At 40.7% G+C, this 21,818-nt stretch overlaps 3 protein-coding genes across 3 annotated transcripts; all 3 read right to left on the reverse strand.

Moving 5' to 3' along the window:
• Positions 1-4,126: 4,126 nt before the first annotated feature.
• Positions 4,127-5,709, reverse strand: LOC137294731 (cell division control protein 42 homolog). Its single transcript, XM_067825818.1, has 2 exons — positions 5,463-5,709; positions 4,127-5,084 (listed from the first exon to the last, which is right to left on the reverse strand). The coding sequence occupies exons 1-2, from the start codon at positions 5,673-5,675 to the stop codon at positions 4,695-4,697; spliced, it is 603 nt and encodes a 200-aa protein (XP_067681919.1). The 5' UTR covers positions 5,676-5,709; the 3' UTR covers positions 4,127-4,694.
• A 6,130-nt stretch (positions 5,710-11,839) lies between these two features.
• On the reverse strand, positions 11,840-12,687 carry LOC137294975 (cell division control protein 42 homolog). The gene is made up of 2 exons (XM_067826209.1): positions 12,475-12,687; positions 11,840-12,223 (listed from the first exon to the last, which is right to left on the reverse strand). Exons 1-2 carry the CDS (start codon positions 12,685-12,687, stop codon positions 11,840-11,842), a joined length of 597 nt encoding a protein of 198 aa, XP_067682310.1.
• An 8,289-nt stretch (positions 12,688-20,976) lies between these two features.
• Positions 20,977-21,818, reverse strand: LOC137295247 (cell division control protein 42 homolog). Its single transcript, XM_067826564.1, has 2 exons — positions 21,600-21,818; positions 20,977-21,384 (listed from the first exon to the last, which is right to left on the reverse strand). The coding sequence occupies exons 1-2, from the start codon at positions 21,816-21,818 to the stop codon at positions 20,977-20,979; spliced, it is 627 nt and encodes a 208-aa protein (XP_067682665.1).

Raw genomic sequence — 21,818 nt, forward strand, 5'->3', positions numbered from 1 at the left:
TAACAAATGTGACAAGACTGACCTTTGTATTCAACCGCTTCAGTGTTTGTATACATGGCACATCGAGGCATTATCAACTACCTACAAAATCTGAATGTTTATATATATATATATGAGATGCGACAAGTCATTCATGTCAACCGTTTTGCTGTAATAGTGCATGCATACTGTAATCAATTTAGTGAAAAGCTAATATTTAAAAATATATTTTTGTTTATCTGATATTTTCATTCACTTTATATTGCACTTTGTGGTTACATAATTCAAGTATTATTTATTAGTATTTCATCCATATGCATTATGATAATAGTATTGTTTGTTTGTTTATTTTGGTAGTCGAGGCAGAGTAAACTGCGGTTATACCAAACTCGAAAGGATTTCTAAATAACCGAAGTTAGTTATAAGCATTTTGACTGAAATTTTCTGTACCGAACAACAGTTCGTTATATCCGATAGTTCGTTATAGCGAGTTCGCTATTGACATATTTTACTGAATTACCATCAACGTCATTTTGCGACAAAAACAGCCCTTTTGACTTAGGCAAATACGCAAACGCAAATCCACTTATGAACGACCTTCAGCAACCCATGGTTGCCACAAAAGGTGACTATGCTTGTCGTAAGAGGCGACTAACGGGATTGGGTGGTTGAAACTTGGCTGATCGATGCTCATGATATTAAACACTGGATTGTCTGGTACGTACAAATACTATCTGGTGGAATATTGCTAACTGCTGAAAACAAATGAAAAACAAACAACATGAACGTTTAGATCAAGCTGCGGTCGATGGACAGAAATGCTTCAAGTGAGTGAGTGAGTGAGTGAGTTTAGTTTTACGCCGCACTCAGCAATATTACAGCTATATGGCGGCGGACTGTAAATAATCGAGTCTGGACCAGACAAGCCAGTGATCAACAACATGACCATCGATCTGCGCAATTGGGAACCGATGACATGCGTCAACCAAGTCAGCGATCCTGACCACCCGATCCCGTTAGTCGCCTCTTACGACAAGCTGAGTCGCCTTTTATGACAAGCATGGGTTGCTGAAGGCCTATTCTACCCCGGGACCTTCACGGGTGAAATGCTTCAAAGTGGCCATCTTGACAGGAAGTGTTCTCGTGGGGCTTTCTAATTTCGCATGAAAGTTCTCACTAATGACGACGTTTAACGGAGAATAATGAAAGAGCCTGGTAGTGCATACTTCCATCATCTCTTGGATTGACGTGTTTTGATACATTTTTTTCAAATACACTTCCCTTTTTCTAGTCCTGCGTACAGACCCTGCAGCAAATATGTCCAAGAAAGCCGACTCAAGTCTAGAAAATGTGGCAAGTCTGGATTATTTGTTTATACTATGAACGTTTTTCAGTACAAAATGTTCATTTCAGAGACTAGTTGTTTGTCTACCCTTTTTCGAAAGTATATTGAAGGCCGAACTTAATTACACAGCATCGTACTCGTGGGTCGGAACCCGTCGTTCACTAGACTATCCGAACAATCCCTTATTTGGTAATGAATTACTGTGTTAATTTCTTTGATTGTCACGGGTTTCTCACTTAGCATTACCAGAAGACCAAACTGTTGATGTAGGATGTTAATTTCATTGCTGTCACGTAATGAACCAACGCCACCGTGTTGGTTGCTGTCAATCAACCTGTCGTCTACGCTGCACGTTTCTGTAATTCCGGTTCCTACTGTTCTAGATTCAGTGGCATGTGTTTCTAAGGCGACGAATGGTGGATAGGATGTCCAAGTGCATTGGCATTAGATACCAAGGTGAACATGTAGTTTTATCGGCACTAGGTCTACCTTAGCACATATAAAAAAAATGAAATCTCTGTATGGCTGTGTGTTTCTTCTTTTTTGCAGAATTTTTGTTCCAAAAATTAAAAAGTTGTCTAACAAGCCACCATTAATATATTAACACAGTTCACTATTTGTTACGAGGGAGGAGTGCAGAGAAAGGTACAGCCAGGTGTGCGAGAAAGGATGGAGACCGCATAGCACAGGTTAATGATTAAATAACGTTGTCGACACATGTGCACGTGCTTCTCGAACACCTGGCTGTCCCTTTCTCTGCACTCCTCCCTCGTAACGAACAGTGAACTATGTCAATGTTTTAATGGTAGTTTGTTAAACAACTTTTTTTTACTTTCGGGACAAAAACTCTGCCAAAAACTCACAGAGATGGTATGTTGTTTTGATTATGATCAGCGTTTTACTGAGCATTGTATGTTTCTGAGTTTGATTACAATTCATCTGTCCGCTTTTCAGCCAAAGGGACTATAGATCACTTACTGACAGAGTGTCCTACGTCTAGTTGTATTACCGACATAGGTGCATTGTCTGATACAGACTTTACTGTCAGAGCCTTTTCGTTTACAAAGCGTCTTACTGATAGAGGTGTAATACATTGCTAGAAACCATACAAGTGGACTTGAAAAGTCAACAAGACATTCCTCTGAGCATATACACTTCTGCACAAAAACTCCACTGTTTGAGGTCAGGAAGGTGCAATGATGTTTTAAAGTTCACTGGGTTAGAATGATATCAACATGCATATATCGTATTGAGATGTAGGTTGGAGAAGGAGAAAATACAATTGAATCAACTACTTACTATTTGCGTCACATAGTATGAACACAACCGTTTGAAAGTTTAAGATACAAAAATAGTTTCCAATTTGACAAACCAATCATTGCAATTAGTACGCGCAGCTGTGGCTTGAACGACAGCTGTCACCGACTCATCGTTATTGATGACTTGATATCAGCATGCTATAGACATCCATGGCGCTTAGCCAACATTGTACGTTACGTCACCGCAAGGAGGCTTCGTGCTTTTTATCTATAATTATTGAAGACAGCACGTGTGTAAATTAGCTCTCATTTGTATACGAGTAAAACGTATACAGTTAATTGTAAAATATCATTCACTGACTGTAGAGTAGAGTATGATAAAACGTTGACGTACGTGTCATAAACTGTGACGAAAAATTTATATCTGAGCTCGCGATTCATGAAAATACAACTGAAGATGTGAATAATTATACAATCAGATGAATTCGACTGTTGTCTTCTCAGACGTTCTTATCTACTTTCTTTTCATTCTAGTTCATGTTGTTTTCTGGGCAAACAGAAAAACATTTTTTTCTGTGCACACATCGGTAACACTCAATAAATAGAGATTTCTCCCCTCAGAACTCTCCCACGTGGCCATAAAATGAGTGAGTGAATATGGTTTTACGGTACCAGAAATTGAACCCGTGTGGGTAATCGAACACGTGTCTTCTACTTTCCAACCAAACGCTGTAATAACCACTGGGTAATATCCTAATATCCAGGCTCTGATTCGAAAATGTACAATATCGACACCTGGTTGATGCTTATCTGGCATGTGCGTATCGTCACGACATCAGAGCTCTGCTGACTTCTTAATGTGGTGTGCCCCGTGTCCTTGTACAGCGATAAACCCCTCGCGGACCGTAGTTTCCAATCCCAGTTTCGCCCCAACTCACCACGCACCAACGTGTACGCTTCGGGAACCTAGGCCACCTGGAAATCGATTTCATTCTGATAGACCATCATAAAAGTAAATTGGTAGGCGGAGAGGAACTGAACTAACACAATCATTCTTGCAGTGGGCCGACCATATGACATTCTGAAACATTAGCTGCCATAAAATTATAATTTGCTAAGTGTTTAACTTAAAAATGATATTCAGTCTCATACATCTAACTTAAAAATATTTCTAATTAAAAAACGCATTAGCCGCTACCAGCTGCTACCAGCTGCTACCAAATCTCTTCCCGCTATCTCAGACCACATCCCGTCTCCCCAACCAAACACACAGCAATGTCAATGGTCAACCCTTCGGTCAGATCGAAACTACAAAAGCCTTTCTACATCTATAAGAACTCTCTTGTAGAGACTACTAACGAGATCTGGTGGTCAGATTTGCTGACTTGATTGACACATGTCTTCGCATCTGAAATGTGTATATCAGTGCTCATGTTGTTGATCACTGGATTGTCTGGTCATATAGTTGGAACATTGCTGGAACAACAAACCAACTATATATTTATACAGTTTCCCCAATTGAAACAACAACACTAATTCGAAATTCATGTCAGTATTTTATTGAAATTCGCTGTCCAGCAGCTTTGTGAAAAAGTGTAAGAATTGTATACAAAATAACAATCATGATATCTCTTTCCTCTCGTTCATCTGCATGCGATAATGGCAATTATGACAAAGGAAACGCGACATCACCGGCAAGGAGAATGCGATGAACACGATGATGTGTCAAACATAAAATACAATCGGTAAAAGATTATCATAAGGCAAAAAGAAAAAAAGTAGAAATATTTCATACGATGAATAACATAAAAAATGAATGGCATGATGGCTCTTTTTCACACATCATATCACATACCGAATTTCAGTTCATATCACAGACCAAGATCATAAGTTCATATCACAGACCAAGATCATAAGTTCATATCACAGGCCAAGATCATCACTTCTCGTCATAGGCCGAGATCATTTCTAATCACAGAGTTCATGTATCACATACATGCTTATCTTGTGCGGTATTATTTCTATCACATGTCCATTGGGGGCCATAATTTCCAGACTGATATTCAAGCACCACAAAGTAACGTAGAATGCACCATTCGTTAAGTCATCGATTAATATATCGATCTGAAGATCTGTTTGATAATGTTCGTGTTCTTTTTCCTGAATTTGAGAGCGGAGAAGACAACATGTTGAAAGACCTCCCTCAAACCCTTGTGGTCACGAGCCGAGCATTCCACATAACAGTCAGCACCAATGTCCTTAGCCAGTTGGACTCCCTCGTCAGTGCTGACCTCGCTGTCTTCATGGCCGAAACGGAGGTCAATCTGGGTGCCCACAAGGATGACTGGTCTCTTCTGTTTGGAATGTTTGGAGTGTCTCTTCAGTTCTGGCATCCACAGGTCATTGATGCTGGTCAGCGTCTCCCGGTCACAGGTCGAGAAACAGAGAAGCAGGACTTCACTCTCACGGTATGTGAAGGCGCGAAGATTCTCAAAGTTTTTCTGCAAAATGAAATAGAGATGGTAAATATGTGAATTCTACAGCATTACGTTAGGCAAAAGCAGTCCATTTATAAGTGCCATAAAGGATAACTGGTTAGAATTAACAATTTGCACAAATATCTTGATAGGTTTGAGGGACTGTCGTGATTAACTAATACTAAGTATGTGTACATAGATTTACCCCCCATTTAGCAATATTCCAGCAACACTACGGCAGGGGCACGAGAACTGTGCCTGTTCAGGGATTCGAAACCAGCATTAGGAGACAGGGGCGAAGCCTTATCTATTGGGCTACGCCACCAACCCAACAGATACTAAAAACACAATCATATAAAATACATGTAATGTCAAACCGAAAATGTCTAAACACATCCTCACCTTTCCTGCAGTGTCGAACATACTGATGACAAACTCCTCTCCAGCCACTTCAAGTGGAACGACATAATTGTCAAAGACCGTGGCTTCATAGTTCTCCTTGAAGGATTTCTGAGCATAGCTCTCGGAGATGCTTGTTTTCCCCACCATGTCGTCTCCCATGATAGCACAGGATATGTATTTCTGGTCGTCAGTCTTCATATTACTTCCTTTCATTGCTCTGTCTTTTATCGTGAATGGATGCCAAGCACCGTATGCCCATCCGAGCAAGCTCACTTGGTTAAATAGACAGAGCTGGCCAATAAGGAACGAGGACTCACGTGCCGCGGAGATCACGTGGTCGAGCGATGCCAGAGTGACTGCTTGGTCGGCCAAACGTGTACGTGTGCAAAGTAAAACCATTACGGAGAGAAAGCAATCTGGCAAACTGTTGTTAATGTTTACGAGTCTGGGGAGTTATGACACTGTTTATATTATGTTGTGATGGTTTGGAGCTTCTGTTATTGTATGCTGTGTGTTGAGAGTCATAATGTGACATCATAAAAGTGAAATAACGGTTTCTTAACAGATGATATGCATCCTGCTTTGAGACGGCAGTGGTTCTTGTGTTTAGTGACAGTTCCTTCTGGATCAGGTGATCTTAACCAGGTGTCAAATATTTGACAGCAGAATATATAACAAAAATGATTTCTCGCGTCCGGATAATGATTCGAACATGTGAAGTGTATATTCAGTCAATCACAATCAATCTGTGTGATCACACTCACTTTAGGAAAGGTTAGACCAAAATTTCGTTTAAAAGCATTCAATTCTGATAGAGGTAAAGCGGAATGTTTCTCAGACTTTTGTGCTCACTGGTTATAAAATCTGGAATTTTTGGCTACTTGGAAAATGAGATTGATTCACACCGTTAATAATTTGATAAATTGAATAATTTCATAATCGTGAAATTGTTCGGATTTAGAATCCTTGAAATAAGCAGGCAGTATGCCAACTAGACATAAAGTAATATTGTCAGACTCACATGTACGGACAGCATGTTCTGAAGCAACTTTGAGTGAGTGAGTTTAGTTTCACGCCGCACTCAGCAATATTCCAGCTATATGGCGGCGGTCTGTGAATAATCGAGTCTGGACCAGACAATCCAGTGATCAACAACAGGAGCATCGATCTGCGCAAATGGAATACGATGACATGTGTCAACCAAGTCACCGAGCCTGACCACCCGATCCCGTTAGTCACCTCTTACGACAAGCATAGTCATCTTTCATAGCAAGCATGGCCATGGGTTCCTGAAGGTCTGTTCCACCCCGAACCTTCACTGGTTGTCCTGATGCAACCTTGGAATTAGCATCAGGAATTGTACTCTTGCAGGCGACCAAAGTGATTGCAAGGCGCTTCGTTTAATAATGATTCGTTCAGTGATGAAATTTTGTTTTGTAAGCTTGTTTCTAGTTTAACGCCGAACCCATCAATATTCCAGCTATATGGCGGTGGTCTGTCAACAGGCAAGTCTGAACTAGACAATCCAGTGATCAACTCCAGTGAACATTCGATCTAAGCAAAATTAATAAGAAACGATGACATGAGTCAACCAAATCAGCGAACATTAGCCCCCGATCCCGAGAGTCGCCTCCTAAGACAAGCATGGGTTGCTGAAAACCAGTTCTATCGCGGATTTTTACGGGTCTTTGCATGAGAGAGTACCTTTTGAAGTAAAACAAATGTGAAAATGAAATGGTACTTTTAGGTTCACTGAATCAGTCTAGAATCAGTGAAGCAACGGGATCACTGCAAAACAGTGATGACACCAAGTGTTTGTTTAAGAAAGAAAGCATGCATTGCAATGCCGTTAGCAATTCACACTATTTAGAAAGCACGCGTATGTTGCCGGTGGTAAGTAATTGCAACATGGTTTTATGCCGGTTTTAACAATATTCGTGCAATATCACGACGGGGGGCATCCGAATTGAGCTTCGCACATTTTGCCCATGAATGAACCCGGGGCATGGATGAGTCATTGCTACTAACTCGTGTAGATACAATCATATAGATGAAGTTTAGTGTCATCTGACTACAGACTGCAGAGAAAAAGCGGGTTTTAGTGATAATTGTTTACTGATAGATTTCGTAAATGTATTTGATAAATTGCTGAAGATTAGAAAACATGCGCTGTGAGAAGAAAGAAAAGGGTCAATGAAAATTCTCTCTCTTTCCTCACGACTCTCCCCTTCTCTCTCTCTCTCTCTCTCTGTCTCTCACTCGCAAGTGGCGAGGATGGGGGTGCTGGGAGTAAGACGACCTTACGAGGGACACAAAGGCAGTGACGTTAAGGCAGTGTCTACCCTGGGGACTGGGAAGTTAACCCCTAGGATATGTGCTCGACACGTTTTTGCCGTACCGCCCATGGAATGCTTACCACATGCGACGTGGGTGGCCAAGCACCAAGGCCTAGGGACAGCGACCACCCCTAATCACAGGTTTATTAGGCTCATTACGTTGCCTCTTGTATCTTGTAGGTGTGAAAGCTTCGTGGCAGTAGACGGAAACACTTTAAACAAATATAGGGAGCAAATACCACCCGGTACAGTAGGTGATTTCGAGATTACAGTGCTTCCCGCAAATGTTTTTCATATCATATAGAAAGCTTAAACAATAAAATGCAAAGGTGGTAACCAAACTTGATTGAATTGGCAGACCCCTGCGAGGGTCAATATTTGTAAAACATTTTATCAGACCTAAGAGAGACAACTTCCTCAGATTAATCATGGATTTATAAAACGTTCAGTGGGTTTGTATCATATCATCTCTCTGGAAAGACTTTTGAAAGATAGCACTGCTTGACTTGCTCACTATTCTTTTCTTCATTTTCTCAACTTCTAGAATGCCAGTCAAAGATGTATTCTGTTCCGAAACATAAGAGCAATTTAAAATTCGAAGATAGAGAGTTCAAGAAAAGGGGAAAAGCAGATACTGGTCGTAGACTAGTCACTAGTTTTACTTTCTTACAAAAACATTCACATACTGAAGCCATGAACATACACAAAGGCCATTTTGATGAATGCGCGTCTGTAACTAATGGGGATGATGGATAATCGGTACTGGTGGCAGGCAAATTTCGACAGAACAGAAAAGTCTATTCTTCGTGGGAGTCCAGAACAACATGATAGATCTAATGCTTCTTCTTCAGGTGGAGGTGCTGAATATAGAGGTTTTTAACTGTTTTTCAATTAAAAATACTGGGAATATGACAAAACGAACCTGAAATGTTAACAGCTCAATGTGATCTAAAGTCACATGGGACGTGTATATACCACACGGGCATTCAGCTTCAGATCAACAAGAATACTTCCGTGAGTGCGTTATGAGGGTTTCTCAAACTGACTGGGAACTGGACAGACAGGTGTTTAACCTGTAAGCAAGACTAACTGGAATATTGACCTGCCCAGAAGGGAAGAAGGTGCTGACACCATGTTGGTCAACAAAACTCTGCCCACTTGGTTGGCAGGAGTAGGATGAAAACCCGAGAACGTCTGTTAGGGACTCAAGCACTTAATCAAACCTGGCTTCTGTTTAACAGTACAAGAGAACCAGTGATCAAATCCAAGGCAGAATGACACACTTTTCATCTGCACGTGCCCTTCTCTCTTTTAGTACACTCCGATCGGTACAAGGATGATGTGTCAACCAAGTCAGCAACCCTGACCACCCGATCCCATTAGTCGCCTCTTACGGTCAGCACGGGTTGTTTAAGTTCTAACCAGGGTGTTGTTAAATAGACACTAGTCCAGGTTACACATCTCTAGTTAATATGTTAGACTACCTTGTACAAACTGAACTGCATTCCAATCACCTGATGAAGGAGCAGGAATTAACTCTGAAACTTTGTGTAACGATAAAAAAGAAGTTGTTATCCAAGAAACGTATCATGTATTCATGTTCGTTCAACTTCTAAATGCCTTTCAAAAACATACAAAGAAGGAGGAGGGAGATTCTTTGTCAGCATATTTGTTACTTGGTAAGAATGACAGAAACCATGGTAACCGCACTGTGATATGTTCGGCACCCTAACCTAACACTATCTCTAATCCCAACCCTAACCTGTCACCCTGACAGCTGTTGTTTTTAAACGTATTGGTAAAGATTACATCTGATTCAGTATTAGAGGAAAGGGTTAATACTGAACATTGTAAAATGGCTTCAAAATGAGTTGGCTAATGCTTTCTGCAATGGCACCAAGAAGTGTTGGTCGCACCGTTCAGTCAATCGAGAGGAGCTTAGAAATGAGATCTGCCAAGTCCCACATTTCTCGGGGCGGTCTGAACATACTGAGCCCTTTTTGTGCCACATTACAAGTTCTCCTTGAAGTTATTGATTTTGTTAGTATTAGTCACAGTTGTCAGATATAACAAAGTCTGGTGACGAAGTTGTGTTAAAACTTATGTGCTTGAACAGGGCAAACTCACCGTAAAATCCTCATGTACTGACGATTCTCCGTCTGTTTAAAAAAATTGATTGTGTGTAGTTGATGTTTATCTATATTTGAAGTTGTGGCAAGTTCGAGATCAATTAGGATCAATTCCCATTCTAGCCATACGCGAGAGAGAGAGAGAGAGAGAGAGAGAGAGAGAGAGAGAGAGAGAGAAAGATATTCCAGGTCAGATGACTCCTACGATGCTACCGTTATTCCTCGTGCTTATTACAAGACTCTTCTAATGATAGTGATGTCACAATTTACTTGTCAGTTTTACTTACGTTAATCTCTGAAATGTTACTATTATTCCTTCTGCTGATTACAAGACACCTCTTGTGACAGTAATTTCAGAATTGCCATATTTAATTGAGATGATGTCTAACATCTTACCGATCCGTGAAGATCCAGCTTAAAATTAATCTTCAGGAACCCATGCTTGTCGTATGAGGCCGCTAACAGGATCGGGTGGTCAGGCTCGCTGACTTAGTTCACGCATGTCATCGTATCCCAGTTACGTAGATCGATGTTCATGCTGTTGACCCGTGGATTGTCAGTCCTGACTCGATCATTTACGGACCGCCGCCAAATAGCTGTGATATTGCTAAACGTGGTGTAAAACTGAACTCACTCACTCTAACATGTTATCGTTGACTGATTACAATGACTACATAGGCTGATTACAAAATCCTTCTTGTCAAAGTAATTCCAAACTTTGGATATTCTGATATCTGAAAAGTTACTTCTATTCCCTAGGCTGTTTACAAGACCCTGTCATTGGAACCTTGTCAGATGTTTGTCTGCTGTTTCTCCTACTAAGTGACTGAATGCCAGGGGTTCAGACATGTCTTGCAGCAAATATGGGCTAAAATCGTGTCAGAAGCACTATAATACTTGTCAGAATCCTTGTCAATCCTTGTCTGCCTCCTGCTGGTCAGTACTGCGGACATAATTGACCCTCAGCTGAAGACTCAAATCGCTGTGACAGTCAGTTTCTGGTTTGACATGACATCTCTAGAGCATGGTATAGTTGTCAACAAGTTAAGGTGAAGGTCATTTATGTATGTCGGAAATCTGTGTTACTTAATACTTTACTGAAACATCTACATCTTACGCTGAAGAAAAACATTAGCATTTATGCGATGTCAAAGAAACGGTGAAATTCGGAAGGCAATGACCGTCAAATAGCCCCATGTATGTGTGTAAGTAAGTGAGTGTGTGAAGTTTTACGCCTCATTCTGGATATTAACGCAATGTCAGAGAGGGTTCCAGATCAAATGGACTACACTCATTGTCGGCAGTATTCAAAAACATTATGCATAATTATGATGAATGTGGTTTTTTTTACAGCAAATTAGGAAATTTCACCTTTTCCGTATTCCGTTTCGACAAAAATACATACATTCACTTCCATTTTCACTTTTATTTCAAACACGAAAACATGAATGCTCTTAAAATGTATGATATGAAAACAAAAACTGCATATTGATAACAGAAACGGCACTGAGCACTGCAATACTTTAGCAAAGTCATAACTTGTCTTCACATAAAATGTAGATTGTCCCGTCGTACATGACTCTTGTAAATGCAGTCACCTTGTGTATAAAATGGCATAATGTCACTTGCCACAGGTTTGCAATACAGTCTGCGGTTTGTATATGATATGTATACAAAAGAATCGATGGACAACATCACCAACCGTCAAAGTATTGGGAATTATCGCACAGAAAAGATCACAGATGCTCTGAAAACATTGGCATCACTTGGGAGAAGGCACGTGCTGGTTTACCAGATGTGAAACAAAATATCACAGTTCAAGAATCCAAGTTGAAGCGCCAGGTTTGGCTTCTGAGGCGTGACAGTCACGTTAAAAGAGCACTGTCAGCAGTCACATAACCTTACGCACATTTCAACGTCGAAAAATCTTCTTGATAATGTTCATGTTCTTTTTCCTGAATTTCAGAGCGGAGAAGACAACATGTTGAAAGACCTCCTTCAGTCCCTTTTGGTCACGAGCCGAGCATTCCACATAACAGTCAGCACCAATGTCCTTGGCCAGTTGGACACCCTCGTCAGTGCTGACCTCGCTGTCTTCATGGCCGAAACGGAGGTCAATCTTGGTGCCCACAAGGATGACTGGTCTCTTCTGTTTGGAATGTTTGGAGTGTCTCTTCAGTTCTGACATCCACAGGTCATTGATGCTGGTCAGCGTCTCCCGGTCACAGGTCGAGAAACAGAGAAGCAGGACTTCACTCTCACGGTATGTGAATGAGCGAAGAGTCTCAAAGTTTGCCTGAAAAACGAATTTTCGACGGTAAACATATTGTCATCTGAAGATCCACGAGAATATGCATGTGTGCCGTAGAAAATTTCTATCAAGTAAATAATGGATCTTAAATTCAGTCATGAATGTGTAACTGCCTCATGGTGCTATACGGTCATTCACTGGTCGATATTACACACAAGTGAAATCTAAGGAGAGAGTCACATAAATGTACCCTCAAACGAAAAACCGTCTTATCTAAGACATTATAAAGATCTCACCTTTCCTGCAGTGTCGAACATACTGATGACAAACTCCTCTCCAGCCACTTCAAGTGGAACGACATAATTGTCAAAGACCGTGGCTTCATAGTTCTCCTTGAAGGATTTCTGAGCATAGCTCTCGGAGATGCTTGTTTTCCCCACCATGTCGTCTCCCATGATAGCACAGGATATGTATTTTTCGTCATCGCCCTTCCTAGTGGTGTCTTTCATCGTACTGCTGTAGTCTGTGCGTAGTCATCAGCTGGTGCCGTCTCAGACAACCGTTGTCTTATATATACTATTCTGTCCAATCAGAATAGAGCGCGGCTGATGGATGACTTGTTAGTGGTGCAGATATAGCGAATTTTCTTGATGTGGAAATATATCCGATTCAGTCTGTTTCCTTGGAAGGACTTAAATGAAATAATTCTTTCGAATTCTTTAAGTTTATGATAATCTGTTTACTTTACTTGAGTTTTAAATAGTAAGACTATCTTAATAAAAACAATCATGACTGTTTAGTCTGAAGATCTCTCTGAATTTGTTTGGTTTTTTTTTTGTTTTTTATGATCTTTGGGAACTGCCATGACCTCCGGGTTAAAACATTAATTGCGCGATCAGTCTATCTCATAATCAGTCTTTCGTCGCTATGTAAAAATTGTCTTTCTGACTGTAAACTGTGAGCTAGTGAGAGGGGCGATGGAGCAGTAGCCTAGTGGTTAAAGCGTCCGCTCGTCACGTCAAAGACCGGGGTTTGATTCCTAACATGGGTGCAATGCGTGAAGCCCATTTCTGGTGTCGCCAGTTGTGAGATTGCTGGAATATTGCTGTTAAACGGGGTAAAACTCTCTCGCTCACTCACTGATATACTGAAGGGAGCGACAAAAACAGGGAACTGAATATCAAGCTGGAAAGTCACGAATATTTAGATTCTGATTTTAAAAATAAGCATGCCCACTGTGCAAGCCTTTTTCAAATTTTGGAATATTAGATGAGGCCTATTTGGATTTCAATACAGTATTTTACCGCGTGAAATTAAACAACGTCATGTAGTGTCATTATAAATGATTCATGATTAAAGATAACCATTTTACTCCATTCTGTCAAACCCTAAAGCGCTTCAAACCATTTACGTAAGTGTGTCGTGCATTTTTTTACAGAAATTACGCGTGCACATTATTTTTTGAAACAATGACGTTCTACTCATATTCTCAAGACAGCAGCGGTCCTCAGAGTTGACGTGTGACGAGATGGCTACATAAGGTGCTGCAATGCAACAATGACTACTTGGATGCTGTAATCAATGTTTCCTGTGTAATATTTGGTGGTGTAAACCTAGACCTGCTTGTTTGTAGTGTCACAGAGTGTAATCAGATCAAATAACCCTCTCCAGATGAATTTTGAGCAGGATATGCATGTCCATAAGTACTTTTGTCTACAGCGTTATTTCAGTATGCCAGGGACTGCCTCAAGAACGTCAGCAAACCTGATAACACGCAAGTGCTATCTAGGTAAATGAGTTTAGTTCGTAGACAAACTATGACATCGAAACTAGCGGCTTTTGAATTAAAAGCTGCGCAAAGGGGTAACAATGATATTTTTGTGAACAATTTTCGTCAGAACCTTTCGCATTCCAGTTTCACCGCGTATTGCTCGTAATGACGTCCCGAGTTAAACTGTCAATAACAGACAAGAAACTGGATTAAACGATAACTCATGACATTTTGTTTAATCCCTGCATTAATCATCCAGTCAGAACAGATAATGTTAGAACTATATCGAATTGTAAATTCGAAAAGCTTGGTTTACTATTTGAAATTCTAACCTTACACCGTTACGTCCCACAACCGTAACGACGTCTTGACCTTGACCTATTGAAGAAAGTAAGTGACGTTGGAAATTTGAAACGGCGCAGCTGGAGAGCTGACAGTTATAGGTGCACATGTTTGCATGACAGATACAGTCATGGATATTTGGGTCGCTGTTCGGAAAGCGATCGTAGCTCCTGTACTGTAACGCCGACTTAGGGCAGTCATGACGCTACAGTAGCTTTCTGAAACGGAACCCTGATTACTGGCGTCGTTTAATTGAAGTCCAGAGGAGCTTATGAAAAGTCGGTGCTGTACGAATTCAGAATCCGTTCCATTTTGTGGCCTGTCATCAAATCAGCTTCACCCAGGGAAACTGAAAACTGAACTCGACCAGACACGACCGTTATACGCGAGACGAAGACATTACGCGGTGTGTAGAAACATGCGGCGAATCGAGATACAGTCAGCGAATATCGATTTTCCATCAGAGGTTTTCATCCAGCAGGACTGCGTTCACCGACATGCGCGACCTCGACACTGGTGCTCTGGAAGCATCGACGGTGACCTTAGTATGATTTTACGACACTTCACTAACTGTGGTACTCCTGCCAGTGGTCCGACTGATGCAGCCGATTAGTCGTTCTAGGTATGCTTTGGTTGATTGGTTGGTTGGTTCTTTAAACCCGCGCCCAGCAGTCTGTCATAATCTGTATCCGACAAACCACTGATCAACATCATGAGCATCAATCTGCACAAGTGAGAACTGATGGTATGTGTCAGCCAAGTCAGTGAGTCTGACCAAGCGATCCCGTTAGTCAGCCCTGAGGATCAGTTCAAACCGATGCCAGATATTCGCGTGTCTCCTGGCATGAGTTCTGTGCATCTGTGCATACTACATTAAAATGTGATGCGACCAATGGCGTTCAGATAGGTGAAGCTGACGTTCATCTATTCCAGCGTGAGTACAAACATGTTAATGTCGTATTGGCACAGCGGCTTGTTGATGCTGCAGTATATAGACACTTCAACATGATTTCAATTCGAACTTCCTGCACCAAATAACCTCATTACGACCTGGGTTAGAACATAACGCTAACACCGAGAGGTCCGTGTTGTCTCAAAAATGAGTTTGCAATTTCACATAATCTGAAAACATCATCAACAACTGAAGGTGTTTCCTGGCAACAAATGCAGGAGACAGATCTGTGTCTCAGTCCCTTTGTGTCACACTATTGTGATCTCAGTGCAGAAAGAAATGTATAAATCTCGGTTGTTGTTTTTTTTACTTGATTGTTTATTAGTCCTGTTTATGACAACCAGCTTGGTGGGATTAGAGAAATAGGACGCAAGGACTCGGTGCTTGTCAAGGCAACCAAGGTCATATCATCCCGCAAGCCAACTAGATTTCCCTGATTTGTCCAGGTCTTTGAACTTCACTTAAGAAAGATACCCCGAGTATCATCACCAACTGCTTGAAAAGATCTGTTTCATGGTGATCCTTTTTTCACTTGTCTTTTCCCAGTAACTTTTAAGAGAACTGAAATGTTACGAACCGCTTCAATCTTTATATTCGTCACAATGTTTCGACACTGTAGCTACCATTATAAAATAGCCCTGACTTACACATGACTTGCTATGAAAATATATATAAGTGGGTAGAACGGGACACATAGTCACAGCACTTTGTCCAAGTTAACTGCACGTTGCTCTACCCGCAACTAGGTGTTTGCACTGGTTCACGTGGCCACCATCTGGGCATATACCAAAGGCATCGTGGATTCTTTGAGGGTTGTGTACTGTACACTAGGGGATGCTGACATGTTAACACGTGTCATCGTACCTCAACTGCTTAGATCGACGTTCATGTCGCTGCTTCCTGTATTGTCTGGTCAGGAGTCGATAATTACAGACCGTCGCCGTTTAGTATACTTAGTGCGGCGTTAAACAACGAAATAAACAAACGCTGTAAACAACGTCTTGCAATGATGGTACTACCGGTTGATACAAACAGACTTTGTTACCTTCATTTCAGAATCAGCCAAAGAGTATGGCACCTAGCCTTGGAGACGTCACAGTGTCTTTGCAAACTTGAAGAGTCTCAGACTTGCAGGACTGGCCTGAAAGTCGAAACAGAGGGCTTTCCGTTTGCTGCTCAGGGCCAGTCACTTCCAACTGGAAGCTACCAATGTGTCCTTATCAACTACAAACATGAAATGTAATATATATAGAGGCAGCCCGTCAGTTTGACTTTGCTTGGTCCCTTTATTACTGTTTTCCCAACGCTTGTTGTTTTGACCGACAGGTACATTCACTGCACGACCCAGAATATGTAGACGCTGTCATGGACAATGGCAATTATATAATACCCTGGAATAAGCACGTATATAGACGTTTCCAAGCCAACGGGTCTGACCTTACCCTTTTGCTAAAACGTTTTGCTGAAACTATATCATTAAATGATCTTTTGCCCTTTTCAGTCGTTACTAATTGTGCTGTGTTTTATTTTTTCAACTGTGCAGTGTCACCATGGCATCACCACTACTGGATAGTTTATTCATAATCACATCCTCATGACACAGCTTTTAGGGAACATATCATGTAATTATTATATACTTAGGATAACAAATAGAGGAACACATAAAAGCACAATTGTTATTTCATTCATTTCAGTGCTTTGACTTGCACTGTGGGCTAAACTGTGAAAATATGTAAAGGAAACTATATAATGCGATGAGGTTGTGTTCCCTAGCTGATTTGTTTAGATCAGTATATATCGTGCAACCAACTCATCGTTCGTGAAGATCGATCCGGTTTAGAGTTCAGTCTTCAGCAACCCATGCTTGCCATAAAAGGCGACTATTCTTGTCGTAAGAGGCGACTAACGAGATCGGGTGGTGAGGCTCTCTAATTTGGTTGACCTTGTCCTCGGTTCCCAATTGCACAGATCGATGCTCATGCTCATGATCACTGGATTGTGTGGTCCAGACTCGATTATTTACAGACCGCCGCCAAATAACTGGGATATTGCTGAGTGCGGCATTAAACTAAACTTACTCACTCATCTTTCAGTGACGATATCTATAGATTAAAGATTCTGACACGTAATTTTATAAAGATGTTCAATTGCCGCGTGTTAGAAAAGATAAACAATTTTTCAGCACGGTGTCTTATGATTGTAGAAATGTTTTTTGACATGTAATGGTATAACGATGTTTCGTTGCCATGTGTTAGAAAAGAAGAACCATTTGTATAACACAGTAACTTCTGAGGCATAATGAATAATCTTAGTAGCATGTTTTCCACGATTATTCCCTAATTAATTGTCAGGCAATTAGCATCTATTGATGTTTCTGACAAAACAAAGAAGCATCACTGCAAATACAGAGCAGATACGATGGACCATTGACATCGCTGATGCCGACTCCGTGCCTGTTAGTAATTTGTCATTTCAGAAAGACAGCATTTCCTAACTTGTTTACGTTCACGATGTCACTCCGAAACGAACGTCTTCCGGTCTGGAGGGGTTAAAACAGAGTAATCCCTGTCTAATTTCCATCTAATTATCATCATAATGTCGACATTTCAACACTTATCTTATAACACAAAAAGGGTGGACGTTTCTCAAATTAACCCATTAACCTCGTACAAAGGGGAAACAAATGCATACCAAATTACAGGAAAATATAGAAAGATACCTTAAAATTCTTGAATGGAAAAATATGTTTGACTTCTTTGAGTGTCATTTTTGGAAGTTGGATGTCAGATAAAACAAGTCTATATGGAACTTGCAATACGTAGGATTACACTTTAAGTAAGTGTGATACCAAATATAACATTTCACCATTCTTTCAAATGACATTGTGTCATCAAGTATGGATTTAGAGAATCAAAGACGTTGTCATCCATACATACTTGTTTTAAATTTGTTCTGCCATTGATGAAATGCCATGTGCTCAAGTGGGTTAAGCAACGACTTGTCTGTGTGGGGTATATGTCAATTACAGAAGGAATACAAAATGTAAAATGTCTAAGCCGACATTTATTTCGAACCAAACACATAAGCCTGTAGCACTAACCATCGTCCTTGAGCAATATCGACCCAAGAAAACGTGTAACGTCGACTCGAGGCGACCTACTCTCTGTTGACCTGAAGAGGTGTTTGAAACACGCGTTAAGTGGCCGCCTGTCGTGACTCTCTGGAAGAGTAATACATCAAGATGAATCTGTGATGATTAGAAAACAATTCTGTGTTTACAGACTTTACATGCTAAAGATTAGCATTCACGTTTTACGCATTTCAAATAGTCATGGTCGGGGGGCTCTCCGAACGCGTGGATTCTCAAGTTGAAACTAAAAAGGTTAACCTGGAACCAGTCCGATAAGAGCTAGCTCTGAAACCAACAAACAACAAAACAATGTGTTGTAATCTACAATTGTATTTTAAAATAAATCAAGTTCACATATAAATCCAAGGGCATCACACTGGCAGTGCGGGGTTTGTGCCAGAACAATTCAGAGGTAATATAATACGGGAGCTTGTTAGAGCAGTGAAAACGGGGACGGTAATGTTCAGAAACAGTGATCCAACCTCCGAAATTAAGTCTAGGTGGAGTATCTCGGGGTATATATACTGACAGCTTCCGGGTCGTTTCACCTCAAGTAGTTTCACTTCGGTTGTTTCGTCCTATTTCCAAACTAGGTCAGTTCATCCCATATTAAGGGTTGGTACACCCCAAATGGAGAGTTGTTGCACCCAACTAATTGAACATACATGTACCAGCTCAAACATGCTTGTAACCATGGAGCGGTGCACTCCCTGACTTTGACTACCTATGTTTTCACACTTTGAAATTATTAACTCTTTCTTCCTGATGCACAACCCGCTCGAACATGCTCGTAACCATGGAGTTTGCTGCTGGAGTCGTGCACTCGCTGACGTTGTATACCTACAGTTTCATACTTTGAACATTTGTAACCCTTTATTGCCATTGAGTAACCAGCTCCAATATGGACTGGTGCACTCCATATCTTTGTATACCCATCTGAAACGAATAGAAAGATTTGAAACAAAACATTGAGCATGTATGGAGAATCATATTATTAATTACATCTGTTAATTCTCATTTGGCAATGATTTTCATCCCAACCAGATAAATACCACTGTCACTGTGTTGAGCGGAGGCAGATACTCATTCAATGTAAACCTTGTCACAGCATTGTCAGTTTCAGATTATACTGTGGGAAGGAAACATAACTGGGACATTTTCGAAGGGCAGGAAATGGCTAAGATATAAAGAGATGTCACTACACGTGAAGGAACTCGTATTGTTGATTTTGAGCTAAGTTAAAAGTGTCATTAGAGCTGTTTGTCGTATAGGAGTAATTAAAGTATGAACGGAGAGAACACATTTCTTTTCTACGATCACTGTAAACATTGTTATTGAAGCAAAAGCACCACACTTCCAACTCAGGAATATAAGAGACCTGTATATGTTATGGGCGACATACATAACAGGTTAGTTGGGCATGAACAAAAATTTTACACGTTCACTTTTATTGCACAAACAAATGTCTATAATTCATACCCATATAGTTTTATAATCGCCAATCCTTCACGAGGTATAGTCATGTTCCACTCTTCAGTCGTTATGCAACACATTCTTGCGCGCAGTAACCAATGGTGTCACTCTCGCATGGTGATTTAGACAAAGAAAGTGTAACTTCAGCTTCATGTGTAACCATACTCTTCTCTGGTTTTAATGATTGTCAAACGGCCAGTTCCACGCCACTGGTTTACCTACATGAACTTGAAAAAAGTTCGACCGCCTCATGTAACTCATATTGACATGAGCGTACAAATCAAGTGTGACAAGAACCACGAAAGAGACTTCATGAGAAACGGGACGACTCCCAAAATTATTGTCAACATTCGTCTTTTTTGTCCGGAACACTCAAAGACCTTCAGCCGTTGTTGTCATCATTTCACGACTTTGAGGCACATTCGAGCATGCTCTTTCTATATTGACTGGAAGAAAGACAATCCATCATAACGCTTTTTCTGAAACGTTGTTTAATCTCAGAGAATTTTTAAGTCAACAAATTTGACTTATTGGTGTTTGGGACTTGTGAGAGTGAAATGCGCTTTTCGAGAATATTTGGTATCAACACTATTGTATAATGTGTAATACATCCTGTTGACATACTGTCCAACGGATGCTGGTTTTATCTGATGCTTCGTATGACTGTGGAGAAAAGGTTCCAGTGTTTCTTGTGAGGTGAACGGTTCGCAACAGGTATCCATTTAAAGATAGATAGACAAGATACGAAGAAATTGATATGACATGACTAGTTTATTGAAGGCATATATAGATAACAGTAAACAGTGGAATATAGGAAATTCTTATTGTCATTGGTAACAGACATAAAACATGATTGTATATAGCACTAATCAGTCTTTCGTTTCCTAAAAGCCTTGATATGATATCATGTATCCATGGAAATAAAGTAGCACATCACCTACTTCGTCTGAAACTAGTTGGCTGAACTAGATGTCTTCCATTTTCTCAATCCAACTTAAGTGTGCAATCAGGGTTAAACCTCTTTGAAGATCAACCAACGATCTTATTTATAGTTTCACAGACGTAGCACCAACATTCATAAAGCCATTGCAGTGTGTTTCTTTCTTTCATCAAACAACAGTGTGTTGAATTTAATAATTAGCAAACGAGGCACTTCTGCGTCTGAACATCTTCTTGAAAATGTTGCTTTTCTTTTTCCTGAATTTGAGAGCGGAGAATACAACGTGCTGAAAGACCTCCTTCAAAGCCTTTTGGTCACGAGACGAACACTCCACATAGCAGTCAGCACCGATGACCTTGGCCAGTTGGACACCCTCGTCAGTGCTGACCTCGCTGTCTTCATTCCCTACTCGAAGGTCAATCTTGGTGCCCACCAGGATGACTGGTCTCTTCTGTTTGCAATGTTTGGAGTGTCTCTTCAGTTCTGCCATCCACAGGTCACTGACAGAGTGAAATGTCCCCCGGTCACAGGTCGAGAAACACAGAAGCACGACTTCACATTCCTGATAGGAGAACATTCTCAGGCTCTCAAAACGTTTCTGAAAACAATTAGAAGGTTTGATCAATCCAATGCGTACACATGAAAAGAACAAAAAACGCAGATGCCTTCAAATAATCTGATAGAAACCATCCCGTAAACTCAGAATGTGAAATATTTATTCCGATGTTCCTTTTGCATGCTAACTGGTTCTGTTCTCAATGTTAACTTGACATTAAAGCAACATTATTCAATACAACATCTGAGTGAACATACCTTTCCTGCAGTGTCGAACATACTGATGCCAAACTCCTCTCCAGCAACTTGCAGTGGAACGACATAGTTGTCAAACACTGTGCTTTCAGAGTTGTCATTAAAATATCTCTTAGAATAGGTCTCGGAGATGCTTGTTTTTCCTGCCATACTGTCTCCCATGATGGCACAGTACACAAATTTCTCATCAAGGTTCTTCATATTTTGGTTTCCTCCCTTCAT

Source organism: Haliotis asinina, chromosome 8 (genome assembly GCF_037392515.1).
Source record: "Haliotis asinina isolate JCU_RB_2024 chromosome 8, JCU_Hal_asi_v2, whole genome shotgun sequence".
Classification (NCBI taxonomy): Eukaryota; Metazoa; Mollusca; class Gastropoda; order Lepetellida; family Haliotidae; genus Haliotis; species Haliotis asinina.

What these genes read in the sequence shown, in the direction of transcription:
- LOC137294731 (XM_067825818.1), bottom strand. Translation starts at nt 5,675, where the DNA reads ATGAAAGGAAGTAATATGAAGACTGACGACCAGAAATACATATCCTGT. An exon ending in TGTTCGACACTGCAGGAAAG is followed by an intron (nt 5,085 to 5,462) that starts GTGAGGATGTGT and finishes TTCATTTTGCAG; the next exon opens with AAAAACTTTGAGAATCTTCG.
- LOC137294975 (XM_067826209.1), bottom strand. Translation starts at nt 12,687, where the DNA reads ATGAAAGACACCACTAGGAAGGGCGATGACGAAAAATACATATCCTGT. An exon ending in TGTTCGACACTGCAGGAAAG is followed by an intron (nt 12,224 to 12,474) that starts GTGAGATCTTTA and finishes TTCGTTTTTCAG; the next exon opens with GCAAACTTTGAGACTCTTCG.
- LOC137295247 (XM_067826564.1), bottom strand. Translation starts at nt 21,818, where the DNA reads ATGAAGGGAGGAAACCAAAATATGAAGAACCTTGATGAGAAATTTGTG. An exon ending in TGTTCGACACTGCAGGAAAG is followed by an intron (nt 21,385 to 21,599) that starts GTATGTTCACTC and finishes AATTGTTTTCAG; the next exon opens with AAACGTTTTGAGAGCCTGAG.